General features: G+C 56.2%; 1 protein-coding gene across 3 annotated transcripts in view; it reads left to right on the forward strand.

Annotated features, from left to right (window-relative positions):
• The first annotated feature begins 1,763 nt into the window (after window positions 1-1,763).
• Window positions 1,764-12,936, forward strand: part of CXXC4 (CXXC finger protein 4) — an 85,868-nt gene continuing 74,695 nt past the window's right edge. For 2 of the 3 annotated variants that reach the window (XR_004253180.1, XM_032186026.1), the window contains exons 1-2: window positions 1,764-1,947; window positions 2,824-4,048. Coding sequence is in view for 2 of the 3 variants with exons in the window: in XM_032186026.1 (XP_032041917.1) it covers window positions 1,922-1,947; window positions 2,824-4,048 (1,251 nt within the window). In the remaining variant the exon portion in view is untranslated. The remainder of the gene's footprint in view (window positions 1,948-2,823; window positions 4,049-12,936) is intronic. The other variant, XM_032186027.1, reaches the window with a different exon arrangement.

Here is a 12,936-nt window from a genome sequence, read left to right on the forward strand (position 1 = left end):
GAGCCAGGCGGGCAGGGCAGGATCCAGGCGGGGAGGGCAGGATCCAGGCGGGGAGGGCAGGATCCAGGCGGGGAGGGCAGGATCCAGGCGGGGAGGGCAGCACGGAGCCTCCCGGAGCCTCGGGCAGGGGCCGCGGCCCGTGCGCGCCCCTCGGCGGCGGCACCGCGCCGGGTGCCCGCAGCGCCGCGTCCTTCCCCGCCCGCTCACCTCGGCGGCGGTCGCCTCCACCGCCACCACCGCCACCACCACCGCCTCCAACACCGCCACCACCGTCGCCTCCCACCCCCGCCGCCCACCCCCGGCGAGGGGAGGCAGCGGGAGGCTCCCGCCCGCCCTCGCACACGGCGGCGAGCAGCGCGGCGCGCACACCGCACACACACACACACACTCACTCACGCACACTCCCTCGGTGCCTGCTCCTTCCTCGCCCCCCGCCGCCTCCCCCTCCTCCTCCTCCTCCTCCTTTCTCTGCAACGAGACGGAGAGAGAGAGAGAGAGAGAGAGAGGGAGAGAGAGAGAGAGGGGGGAAAAAAGCCACTCGCAGGTATTTTGTTCGGCGGAGCGGCGGATTTATTTATTTCCAACCCCCCCCCCCCTCCATCCTTGCACCCCTCCCCGCCGCCCCTCGCAGTTTGTTTACAAGTAGCAAAGTTGTAATTGAGGAGCTGCCAAGGCACATCTGGAGATTTTCTTCTTCTTCTCCTTCTTCTTCTTCTTTGTGTTAGGGACTGATGTGCAACTAATTAAAGGCAGGCAGGCTGGTAGCGTCTGCAAATCCAAGCCCCCCCAAATAAAGAGCCTGGTAAGTGACTGGTTTGATTTTTTTTTTTTTCCTTTCTCCCTCCCCCCTTCTCCGTATTTTTTTTTAGGGGGTGGGTTTTCTTTTATTAATTTATTTTGTGTGTGTGTGTGTGTTTTTCGGGGGGGGAGGTTTTTTTTGTTTCTTCTCTCCTTTTTTTTTTTTTTTTTTAATTTATTTTGTTTTGTTCTCGCCCTCTGGGATCGCAAAAGTAGATAGATTAACGCCAGGCTGGGGCAATAAAAGGCGCCGCGATATTAATTTATTAATTAATCTGCACCCGCCCCTCCTCCTGAATGCTAAATATGACCTTTGATCTCCCTGTCTTCGCCAGACCAGACATGCAATATTGCACATGTACGGTCGCATTTGGCTGAGGCCGGAGCGCAGTGGAGAAGCCGGGGCAGCGATTGCCATTTCTTTAGCTCGCCCCAGGGCTGCGGTGCGGTGCCGGGGGGGGAGCGGGGACCCCGCGGCCGGGGGCACCCCCCTTGTGCCGGGAGGGGGCGGCCGGGGGGGGGACGGGGCAGCAGGAGGAGGAGGAGGAGGAGGAGGATCGGGCTGTCGATGCTCGCCCGATGCGATGCGGGGGTTCCCTTCCCAGAACTAGTTGGAGCGAGGAGTTGGCACCGAGGCCGTGCGGCTTTTTTATTATTATTATTTTTATTTTTATTTTTTTTCCCCCTTTCTGGAAATGGGGGCGTAGAGAGGGGTGGGGGGCGCTCTGCCAGCCCCGCCGACCCTCGGCAGCTCGCCGGGGCAGCCTTTGTACGGCCGCCAGACCTCCGGGGAGGGAGATATCGTCTCGCTGCTTCCCTTTTGGGGGGGCCCCGGGGGGGGCTCCCTCCTCCCAAACCTTTTGGGGTCGAGGTTTCTCGCCCCTTCCCCTGCCCCCGGCTCACCCGGAGCCCCCCCCCCCGGCGCTGCGCGGCAGCGGGGGGAGATGAAGTTTGCGCGCTCGGGAGGTCGGGCTCCGAACGGTTCATTAATCTAATTATGATCGTAATTACCGTAATTGATAACCGTTTTGAACCCAACGTACCGGCGTCTGGAAACGAGACGCGGCCCCATTAGCGGCCCTGAAGCGACCGCTTCCGATCGATCGCCGTCCCTCGGAAAAAGATGCTAGAAATGCCTAAACTGTGCAGGTAAAAAGCAGCTGGAAAACAAAGAGCCAGTGTTCCTCCACCGGGGGCTTTTTAAGTTCCGCGGATGTTTCGCCTCACTTCTCGCAGGCTGCCATAATCCGCCTGGCTCCCGGCTGACCCCCCCCCCCCCCCCACACACACACACACCGCCGGCCTTGCGGGGAGGGGGTACGGGGGGACACGGCCCCCTCGCCCCCTCCGAAACTTTGCCAAAATCGCCGGGGATGGGCAGCCCTTGCCCGGCGGGGAAAGCGCCGACCCCTGCCGGCTCGTCCCCGCCTGCACGCCCGGCGCAGCCCCCCCGGGGCCCGCAGTGCCTGCGGCAGGGGCTGCCCGACCCCCCCCCCCCACGGCGGGGAGCTGGGGGAGAGCCCTCCGGCTTGTGCACAGCTGCAGGCGCCGAGATCACACGCTGTGAAATTGCCTGGCTTAAGCAGTATTATTACTATAGCTTTTTTTCTCTTTTTTCTTTTTTTTTCTTTCCCAAACCCAGCCGTTTTCCCTGCACCCCCCCCCCCCCCCCCAAAGCCGGGGAGGGAGCGACCTGCCCCCCCCGGAGCCAGCTGTGCCGGCAGGCAGCTAATGACCGCCGGGCGCAGAAGGACACGGTGGCAGCTGGCGGCTCCCTCCCCCTTCCTCCTCCTTGTGCCTTTTCATTTTATTTTTTCCCTTTTTTTTTATATTCTATGGTAGGTGGGCAGCCCCCTCTGCCCCACGGCGGACTTTTTGCGGGACTCGCCCACGGCCCTTAGAGCGGGGCTGGGGCTGGGGGCGATCCCCGGGGGTGTCGGGGGTGAGGGGGCGAGCCCGGGGGTGAAGCCGGGGGTCCCGGCGCCCCCCGGCCCCCCCTCTGGGAACCGACTTTGTGTGTTTCAGCTGCGGCGGCTCCCGTGAGGATGCAGCGGGCGCGGCTGCCCGGCCGCTCGGCGTCGGCGGGGACGCGCCCTGCGGAGGACTGAGCCCCCCGGCCCCCCTGCCCGCCGCCACCATGAACACCAACGTGTGCGTGGAGAGCGGCCCCAACCCCGAGGCGCCGGGGCTGCCCAAGGACAGCCACCTGCCCGAGGGGGCCCTCAACAGCCTTGTGGATTACAACTCGGAGATGGAGAGGTACCGCTCCTTCGCCACCTTCTACAAGACCAACGGCGGCGCCTTCCCGCAGGCGGCCAAGATCGCCCGCATCACCACCCCCATCTTCCCCAGCGCCGCCGCCGCCGCCGCCGCCCGCATCGGGATGTCCCCCTGGAACTGCGACACCGCCACCGCCGCCGCCGCCACCGCCATGCTCTGGGGCAGCGGCGGCGCTGGCGGCGGTGCCGGCGCGGCGAGGAAGCCTTCCTCCTCCTCCTCTTCCTCCTCCTCCTCCTCCTCCTCCTCCTCCTCCTCCTCCTCGGCCGCCGCCGCCGCCGCCGCCTCGCTGCACGCCGGCAGGGGCAGCATGCACCACCGGAGCGACTCGCAGCGGCTGGGCAAGCCCGGCTGCGCCCCGGGCGAGCAGCCGGCGCTGCCCATGGCCAACAACAATTTCCTCTCCAGCCTGGCCCCCGAGCACTGCCGGCCGCTGGCGGGCGAGTGCATGAACAAGCTCAAGTGCGGCGCGGCCGAAGCCGACCTCATGAACCTCCCCGAGCGTGTCGGCACCTTCTCGGCCATCCCGGCGCTGGGCGGCCTCTCGCTGCCGCCGGGGGTGATCGTCATGACGGCCCTGCACTCCCCCGCCGCCGCCTCGGCCGCCGTCACCGACAGCGCCTTCCAGATCGCCAACCTGGCGGACTGCCCGCAGAGCCACGCCTCGGCCGCCCCCGCCTCCGCCCTGGGCGCCGCCGCCGGGGCGGGGGGCGGCGGGGGAGGCGGTGGAGGAGGAGGAGGAGGAGGAGGAGGAGGAGGAGGAGGGGGGAGCGGCGGTGGTGGCGGTGGGGCCGGGGCCGGGGCGGGGAACCCCGCCAAGAAGAAGCGGAAACGCTGCGGGGTGTGCGTGCCCTGCAAGCGGCTCATCAACTGTGGAGTCTGCAGCAGTTGCAGGAACCGCAAAACGGGACACCAGATCTGCAAGTTTAGGAAATGTGAAGAGCTTAAGAAAAAACCGGGCACTTCGCTAGAGGTCAGAGGAGATGATTTCTTTTTCCCCAGCCTCCCGCCGTCCCTCCTCAACCCCCTGCCCCCGCCCCTGCAGTGCTTCTTGTCTAGCTTCAAGATGCAGCACCCCTTTTCCGAGGCCTCCTTCAGGCTCTGAGGGTCCCCGTCCCCGTCCCCCGGCCCCGGCGCCCCCCTGCGCCGCCCGGCCCCGGCCCCGCTCCCGGCCCCGAGCCGGGGAGCCGGAGGCGGCTCCGCGCCCCCCTCTCCTCTCCCCCCGCCGCACGGGGACAGCGCTCGCCCGGCCCGCCCGTGCTCCGAGACCGGTGGCTGGCTCTGGGCTCTCTCTCTCTCTCTCTCTTTCTCTTTCTCCGGCTTTTCCTCTCTCTCTCTCTCCTTTTCGGTTTGCGCCGAGCCGTTTTGCTTTGCTTCGCCTTTTCCTTGGTGGGTTTTCTTTCTCCTGGTGGCGGTGGCGGCGGTGCGGGGTGGCGGGGAGAAGGGTGGCCGGGTGTGATGCACAGCTTTGGGGTGGGGGGGACACGCAGATACAGCGCAGGTTTCTGGCCGGACTGCACCCGCATCTCTTTTACACTGTGCCCTCGGACCTGACGATGCGTTACTGAATGCTCCCCGGCCCTAAAGGCAGGCTCTCGAGTTGGCTAGGCGTGCAGGCAGCTTCGACGGCGCAGAAATTTCGGTGACCGTACCCGAGCCCTGCAGACAATGGAAGGCAAAGTACCCCGCTGCACCCAACACGGCTGGTGGTTGATGTCGGTAGGCAAAGGAAACGAGCGAGGGGAGAGACTAGCAATCATACTTAATCCCTTGTCATTATTAAAATTATAGTGTGGCTGGCGAGGTGCATGTATCAGATGTGTCTGGAGGTGTCGAGGATGATGGATTTAGTACAGAGGAGCGGTGCACACGGGGTGACATCAAGATGTGTAGCTGCAGGAATTAGCAACTCAGTGAGGAGTCACAACTTCTTCCCCTGTCCCCATGCGCGCGGGGCGGCCGGTGCCCCGCTCACTGCTCGCAGGAGCAGAGGTGGGGTGAGGGCCCCGGGGGGAGCAGCAGCGAGAGCCCACCCATCCGCCCCGCGCTAAACACACGCAGACAGTGGCACTACGTTGGGACGAAGGCAGCGCTGGGGTTGTGAGTGACGTTTGGCCGATGGCGTTAACTCTTCTGAGGCCGGCCTCATCAGAATAACCGATGAATTTCCTCCCTTGCAAGAGCGGCCTCTCCTTGCTGGAAGTTTGTAGCTCTGCATCCTCTTGGCTGGTGTTGTGCATGTGTGAGGGCCCGGCATCACTGACCTCCAGCCCAGTACGGACTCTCCGGGTGCTGGACGGGGCTAGCAACCCGTGGTTTATCCCAATTACACACACACCGCGATTGCTTTCGTAGAAAGTTTGCCAAGAAGACGCGTAGTACCCCGGTCTAATCCCGATGGACTATCGTACCGAGCACAGCCCAAACGAGACTTCTCTGGCGAGAGGTGTGGAGCAGCCCCGCGGCGCCCAGCCGTGCACGAGGGCCTCTCGCTAGCCTGGGTGCTGCTGGGGCTTAAGGGGCGTGATAAATGGCAGCTTCTGATGGCTTATCGATCTGTGCAGAAAGTGAGCTATCTCTGGGAGAAGCGCGTTTGCACGCTATCAGATCTTCCGATGGGCTTGCGTGCGCCTCGGCGTGCATCTCCAGAACTTCCTCGCTCCTGACAGGGGTGTTTGGCAGCCTTAAAAGCCGCTCAGGCGTGTTATGAGAATGCCGCCCATTAAAATTGTTTAACCGCTGCGACTAGTAAAAACCGAGCTTTTATTAGCCACTTGTGTGCTCTCATAACCACCTGCCTTCGCGTCTTCTCTTGGCTTTCTCCCTGCCCCGTTTGCGCTCTGTCAGACGGATAAACACACACAAGCTCCTCTGCTGCTGGGCTGGGACTTTTCTCTCGGTTCCCACTGTGGAGGAGTCAGCAGGGCATCACCCCACTGCAGGCTGTGGCCGGCCCCAAAGCGTGCCACGGGACACGGCTCACCTCCTCACAGGAGCATCCGTAGGCCAGGAGGAGTTCCCAAGCAGAGCAACTTTCCCTTTTCGGTTGTTTCTCCTATTTCTGCTTCTTTCTTTCCTCTAATGGAGTAACAACACGTGGCAGCGTCACTGCTAAGGCCGCGTGTGGCAGCGCGGCGCTGGCCTCGTGGTCAGGAGCGGTGGGGCCAACAGGGCCGAGCCAAGGCAGGGGCTGTGGTGGGTTCCCCTACTGCGTGGGCATCTCGGGCTCCTTCATCCTGCAGCCCTGGGGAGCCAACGGGGCTGCTCCGGCGATCCCTTGTCATCTGCATAGGCACAGTCCCGAGGGAATGCAGCGAGGATGGAGGAAGGGGTGGCCGCGGGTGGCGCGTTCGTAGGACGTGAGAGTTGGGCTCGACGTCGGCTGCGAGTCGTGGAGAGGGTTCAAATCAGGGGCGGGACTGTGCTCAAAAGCGAAATAAACGGGAAACAAGAATAATAACAATAAACAGCAAACTGATTGATCCCACTGCAAGCATTTCTCTCTTTTTTCCTTTAAATCTGTTCTCCTGCTGCTGCAACGAAGGCCTACGATACAATTCTCAAGGTTACTACACCGAGTGTAAGACAGATTCACGTTAATACTTTCCAGTCCCCGACCCGTACATTTTTAATGGAGTGCTTCCCTCCCAGCATTTTTTTTTAAAGACCAGAACTACTTTTTCCTATTTTTCTTGTACCGTTTTCACCCTCAAAGTGTCCCAATGCTCTAGTATTTTACATAGAATGTTATTATTACTAGGAAATTTTATGTATGGTAATAATAAATCTCTAAAACTAAGATTGACGTCACGTTGCACGCTGCCTACTTGTGTATGTATATTCTGTCTTCATGCAGATTTACAGTTGGTTTAAAGAGGCATAATCTTTATTCACCCGTGGAGACTACTTATTTTCCTCTGATGGGCGTTCGCGTCTGTAACTTCTGCAGTAGGTTAGGAGGATCAGGAGCCAGATACGACTCTTTGAAGGAGCCCACCCTGACTCAGGTGGTTTTCCAGGTCCTCATTCCCATTAGCGCGGTAGCAAAAGCAGGCGGAGGGGCTGGCTCACGGCGGCAGGGTCTGCACGGCTCAGTACCGACCTGAAATACCAGCCCCCACACACCCACCCCAAATACCAGCCTCCAGATCCCACCGAGGCACCTCACCGAGCCGCATTTCGAGGGAATTTGGGATCCTTCCCTGGGGGTTGGTTTCCACAGAAGCGGCGCCCGACCCCAGCCATCTTACCGCCACGCGGCCTGGTCGCGGGGCAGCGAGGCCGGGTTGGGTGGGCCGCCACAGGGCTCTGTGGCTAGGCGTCAGTTTTTGGGGGCCTTGGAAGAAGCAATTTCACCCCACTAAACATGCTTTCTGCGCTGAGCTTTCCATTCGACCTCTGGGGGTCCCCAGGGACGGCTCCATGCCACAAGGCCTCTCGCTGCCACCCCCGGCACAGGCCTGCCATGGCTCTCCATGCCCTGACCTCTGCCTCTCGGAGCACTCGTGGACGCTGTTTGACCTTCTGCTGTGGGACCACATCTCGCAAGGCTTCGCGCTGAAGTCAGTGGGAGACGTGTGACTGAGGGAAGCCCTGAGGGCCCTGCAGAGCTGAGCTCGTGGTCTGCCTACGGCTCTGGCAGATTAGCGAGCCTGAAAAACCTAGCGCAAGGGGGATCCTCTGAAATGGAGACGGATGTAGCCCGTTTTGCTCCTTCGTGTTTTGTTGTTTCCCCCTTCTTCGTGTGATGCTTACAGAGCAGAGGAGCTGCCCCAGCCACGTGACGATAGCTGTGTTCAATCCAGAATGCACCTCGTGGAAACTGCTGGTTGATACCGTGCAATAGCATCTGTGTTTTGTAAAACGGGGACAAAAGGCACATTTTTTTGTTCCACATGAAGTCCCTCCCAAATGAAGATCGCTCTCTTAGTGCTGGGATCTGGGACTAAACTGAACAGAAAAATAATTAATTCAGCAAAAATTGTAGACCAGTCAAGGGTTGAACAGCCTCTTCCATACAGACACTGCTTTCTACGTGCATTGGAACTTGCTCGCTTTAAATCATTGAACTGTGATTGTTTGCCAGGGAAATTGTCCATATGGTAAGGGAGGTTAACCAGTTATGGCAGTGCCGTGCTCTGACTGCACTGAGCAGTTCTTTGCACATTTTCCTCCGTACCGATACAGGCTGTGCAGTGGGGTTCCAGGATGCTGCGCCAAACTTCGTTCTTTGCCCAGTGTTGTCACTGATTCATTTGTCTCATTTTTCAGTCGACATAATGAAATCGATGAGCATTGTTTAGGCTGGACAAGTGGCATGTGTCATGAGAAATATGATGAATGAAGGCAGAGCTTTTTCTAGAGCAGCAATAAGCATAATGGGCTCTTATTTTCTTTCCTTTCCTTTTCTTTCTTTTCTTTCTTTTTCTTTCTTTCTTTCTTTCTTTCTTTCTTTCTTTCTTTCTTTCTTTCTTTCTTTCTTTCTTTCTTTCTTTCTTTCTTTTTCTTTGTCTGTCTTTCTGTCTGTCTGTCTTATCCAAGTCTCTTTGGAATTTTTATTTCAATCTGAGGAGCACAGAAGCCTGGACCCCTGGGTCAGCTACGGCACTTTTGGAGAATCTTACCGATGCTGTTTGTAACAAGTGCTGTGGGCTGTATACCCCATGCCTTCCTGAAGCGAGGAGACATTTAAGCCTGTAGATACTTGAACGCCGTGTTGGGTACTGCTCATTCAGGGTGGGTAACCACATAGCGGCAGTTCAGTGCAACAGTCCCAATTTTTGTTTGCCTGTGTGTGTGCTGACGTTACTGCTTTGTTGGGCCACTTTCCATGCAGGTCTGCTTGCTAGGCTGACACCTAACACCATTACTGAAGTCAGGGAAGACTGAGCTTGGCTGGGGAATGAATTAGGGTGTCAGAAAATGATCCCTTTTGAATAGCAACATCTTGGTACTACATTTTTGTTTCATTTGAACTCCAGGCAGTTCAATAAAAGAGAGATACTAATTTCAGTACTCTGTGTCATGCGCTTGATGCCTAGCAGTGGCTGAGAACAAGAGCTTTCCAAATACCCTAAAAATTTGTATCAGCTGCTAGTTTTCCAGCTCTACCCATGCATGTGTTTTAAGAGTTCGGCTGGCGAGTAAGATATTTCTAAGCAGGCAAACCTAGAGTGTACACCCTGAAGCCTCACCAAATACTGCCTAATCCTTTTGATCACTGTTTGCGATGGGAAGCAGCTGCTGATTGTGCAGGGAAAGGCTTAGGATAAGCTTTCGGATGTACCCAAGTGAGTTAGGAGGAATGAGAAAGTAACTCGTGTCCCTGTAAGGAAGTCCCTGGGACTTGGCCTCTGTTGCTAACAATTCCCAAGTCACCTACTATGTGCTTAAAAACTGCCAGCAGATACCTTGCTTCCTGAGGTGTACCACCATCCGAAGAAAGCATTTCTTTGCTTCTGTAGCATCTGTATTTGTTGAAAGCTCATCTACCCTGAATGATCATACTGAACCACATCTTGAAGCAGGCTGTTTGGCTTGACACTCCTTGCTATTTGGGAGCCCAGCCTGCTGCGTCTCTTTTCTCTTCTTTTGGGTACCCTTGTTGTTTCCCACAGCCATATCACGTGCAATCACATGCAGACACCTGTCCTGAAATTGAACTACTCTGTGGCGTAATCTGGAGTCATCCCCCGTTTCAGCATCCCATGCGTGCTGTTCTTTGTTGAGTTATGTTGCACCATACTTCAGATGCGACAGCCATTTAATAATATTGAAGCCTTAGCTCTGCAGGGGCTAAAAAGATCCCAGCAGGCTTGTTAACTTCTACTCTCAGACATTATGGGAAATATTTTCTCCTCCCTGGAACTCCTAGGCATCCTCTTAATTAAGACCATAAAAATCCATAGCCAGGTATGCGTTAAGCCTATTGAATTTTTTTTGCAGTTTTCCAGAGTCTCTTCGTACTTAACCAGATACCACACTGCCGAGTGAAATACGAGAACTTGAAAGGAATAAAAGCAACCTGGGTCGTGCTGGATACTGCGTTCTGAGCGGGCAGCAAACTCATCAAATGCCTTTTCCCTAGCCACCATAGGGCTTTATTCTTTCCTCTGCTCTGCATAGTGTCTTTCCTCATTTCAGTCTCACAAGAGATGGCCATTTTAAAAGGTAGCTCCTCTCCTGACTCAGGAGTGTTCCTTTCACTTCCAGGCTGTCTTGGCTGTGGTCTCCGCTGTATTTCTGTACAGGATCATTATTAGCTGGTGTCAGGCTTCATTTGACTAGGAGCTAATAATGGGTTATTCAGTGGTTTAGAAAGTGCAGAAGCAGCATTAAAAATTGAGGTAGAGGGAAGATCTTAATAAACACTGGAAAATTATGGGAAGTCCTATGGAGTTCAGGATGGAGATCACTGAACACAGTAGGTGAGGAGGAAAGAGCAGGCGCGGAGTGCTCAAGCAGAGGTGGAACCAAGAGCAGCTCAGGGCTGGAGAGGATGAGCAAAGCCTCAAAAAGAGGGTGCTGCTCCTCAGCTGGAGCCGCTCAGGCACCGTGGGGCGGGTGGACAGAGTACCAGAGGTGGTCTGCTGCAACACGGTGGTGCTGGACATGGTGGTGAGACCTCCTGTGGTGCGAAGAAAGCAGACTACAGCTGCTGCAGCGAGCGGGTTTGCCGTTCATCGTGCCAGTGCGGCAGCTGAAGAGCCCACTGGTAGTTGTCTTCCCACAACTTCTCCGAGGGAAGGCTGAGGCTTTGCAGGGCAGAAGGGGATCCTAAAGAGGGTGAGCAGGGCTTTCCGCATGCTCTCATTGACACGGAAGTTTCTTTCATTCATTTTCATTCTTTTTTTTTCTAAATCGAGTAGAATTTATGGAGAGAATCTGGGTGCCGGGTGAGCATGTGGGGTGGGAGGAGTTGTGTGATCCGAACAAGTTGTTCCAGAGACGAGGAAGCGAGGAAGGCAAACGTACAGACAAGCTGACAAATGTGAAAGAGGGAGGCAACGCTAGCAGTGAAGGGCTGAAAATGATGATCTGTTGCATGAGGACGTCTCGGGCTTAGAGGCTTCTTAGGTGTCACATACTGCATGTCCCAGGGAAGCCGGAGTACGCCAGCAGTGTGCCAGTCTGCACTACGTCAACACAAGGAATTTGCTCCATCAACACAAGAGAAATACCCCTCATGTTTTTGAGTAACATCCGTCCCTCTGCATGTCCTGGCTGCCGGTGGGGCCGCAGACATTGTGTGTGGGAGGGAGCTGAAGAGAGCAGAAGATAAAGGGAGGGCAAAGCGTGATTATCGCAGTGCCATTGAAGGGATCAGAAGTGGAGAAGGAGCGTCAGGGAGCAGATTTTGTTACGTGTGCAGACTCCAAAATGAGTGCTATCCAGCAAACAGAGGCCGTTTGGCTACAGAGCAAGCAAAAGAGGAGAAAATATATTTGGAAGGGTCATGGGTCTGAGTAGCTGGCCGCCAGGGAGTGGGTGGGAGAGGACTTGGTGGCACGAGCTTGGTAATGACATGAAAGCTGTTCTCTCTAAATCACCAGCGTCTCCGTCCCAGGAGGCGGCGATCACCGTTGGCTGTTTGCTTGAAAGCAGATGTAAAATAAATTGCAGGTCAAAGTCCAGCAGAGTTGACGGTGTCATGAAAATAATCACCGAGATGAGTCTTAATTGTCATCCTTGAAAATTTCAGAAGACGTACCAGGGAACGAGTGGGACTCAGAGCCACACACAGCCTCATAAAGCTCTTCCCTCCGGTTGGGAGCTGTGGTGACACGCTGCACAGGAGTTTGTCTTGCTGCTGCTCTCCTTCAGTCCGGACAGACAGCCCATGGTGCTCACAGGCTGCAAGAAGCGAACCAGCACCTGCAGCAAGTCTCAGGCGTTGGCTGGAAATACCTCCCAGCCCAGGTAGCTTACCGAATGCAGCCTTTGAGTACATTTTTTCTTCTTTTTTTTTTTTTTCCTTCTTTCCTTTTTTTTTTTTTTCTTTTTTTCTTAAGGATTTTCAGAGAAACAAGCAAGCGGAGGCCAAGCATTTAATGGATATATTTTTCACTGGCTCTTTTATCAACAGCGTATGAGAAATCCCGAAGGACAGAAGCAGTTAGCTAACCAATGAGGCATCGTAGCCAGCGCTAGGCTCTGTGCAGGAGAAAAAGATGCCGAAGGCAGAGCAGCTCTAGGGGAAAGAGATTTAAGCGTAGGTTTGGCGCCGAGAAACATGCCTCCCCTCTGTTTGGAGACCAGTCCGTATGAGATTGCCATAGCCCGCAGCAGCCGTTTTGCGGATGATAGAGTTGTCAGACTGTGCGTGCGAAGGCTCCTACCACTGGGTGAGGGACCAGCGGGGATTGCTCATTAATGGAGGGAATGTTAACAAGGATAATTCTGGCTTGCGAGCCTGCGTGTGCAGGGTGGATTCGTGGTAGGGGCTGATGGATGGTCTTTGTGGGGATTTGATCAGGGAGAAGGTGGATGGCAGTGCGTGTGGTGCTTTTCTGGCTGATTGTCTCTGACCCAGGAGAGTCTGCAGAAGTCACCAGCCAGGTCCCAGGTGAAAGCAGGAGCTGAGCAGTGGTCTGGATGTTTAATTTGTAGTGTCCTTTTGCATTGTAGTGCCTTGGGTTTTGTGTTGCACGATGGTAACAAACCGCTGTCCAAGAATTTCTCTACAAAACTTTACTCAGTAAGAGAGCTTTCTGCTTTATGCTAACGTGTTGGGCTATTTGATGCTAATCCCCGCTGTCAGGACGAGCTCACTGAGTGACAGCTCTTCTGACCTGCTTAGCATCAGCCCTGGCTCTGGAGTAATGCTGCATTACAGCTTGCATGAGCCCCGACCTGTCCCCG

This window comes from Aythya fuligula, chromosome 4 (assembly GCF_009819795.1).
Source record: "Aythya fuligula isolate bAytFul2 chromosome 4, bAytFul2.pri, whole genome shotgun sequence".
Taxonomy (NCBI): Eukaryota; Metazoa; Chordata; class Aves; order Anseriformes; family Anatidae; genus Aythya; species Aythya fuligula.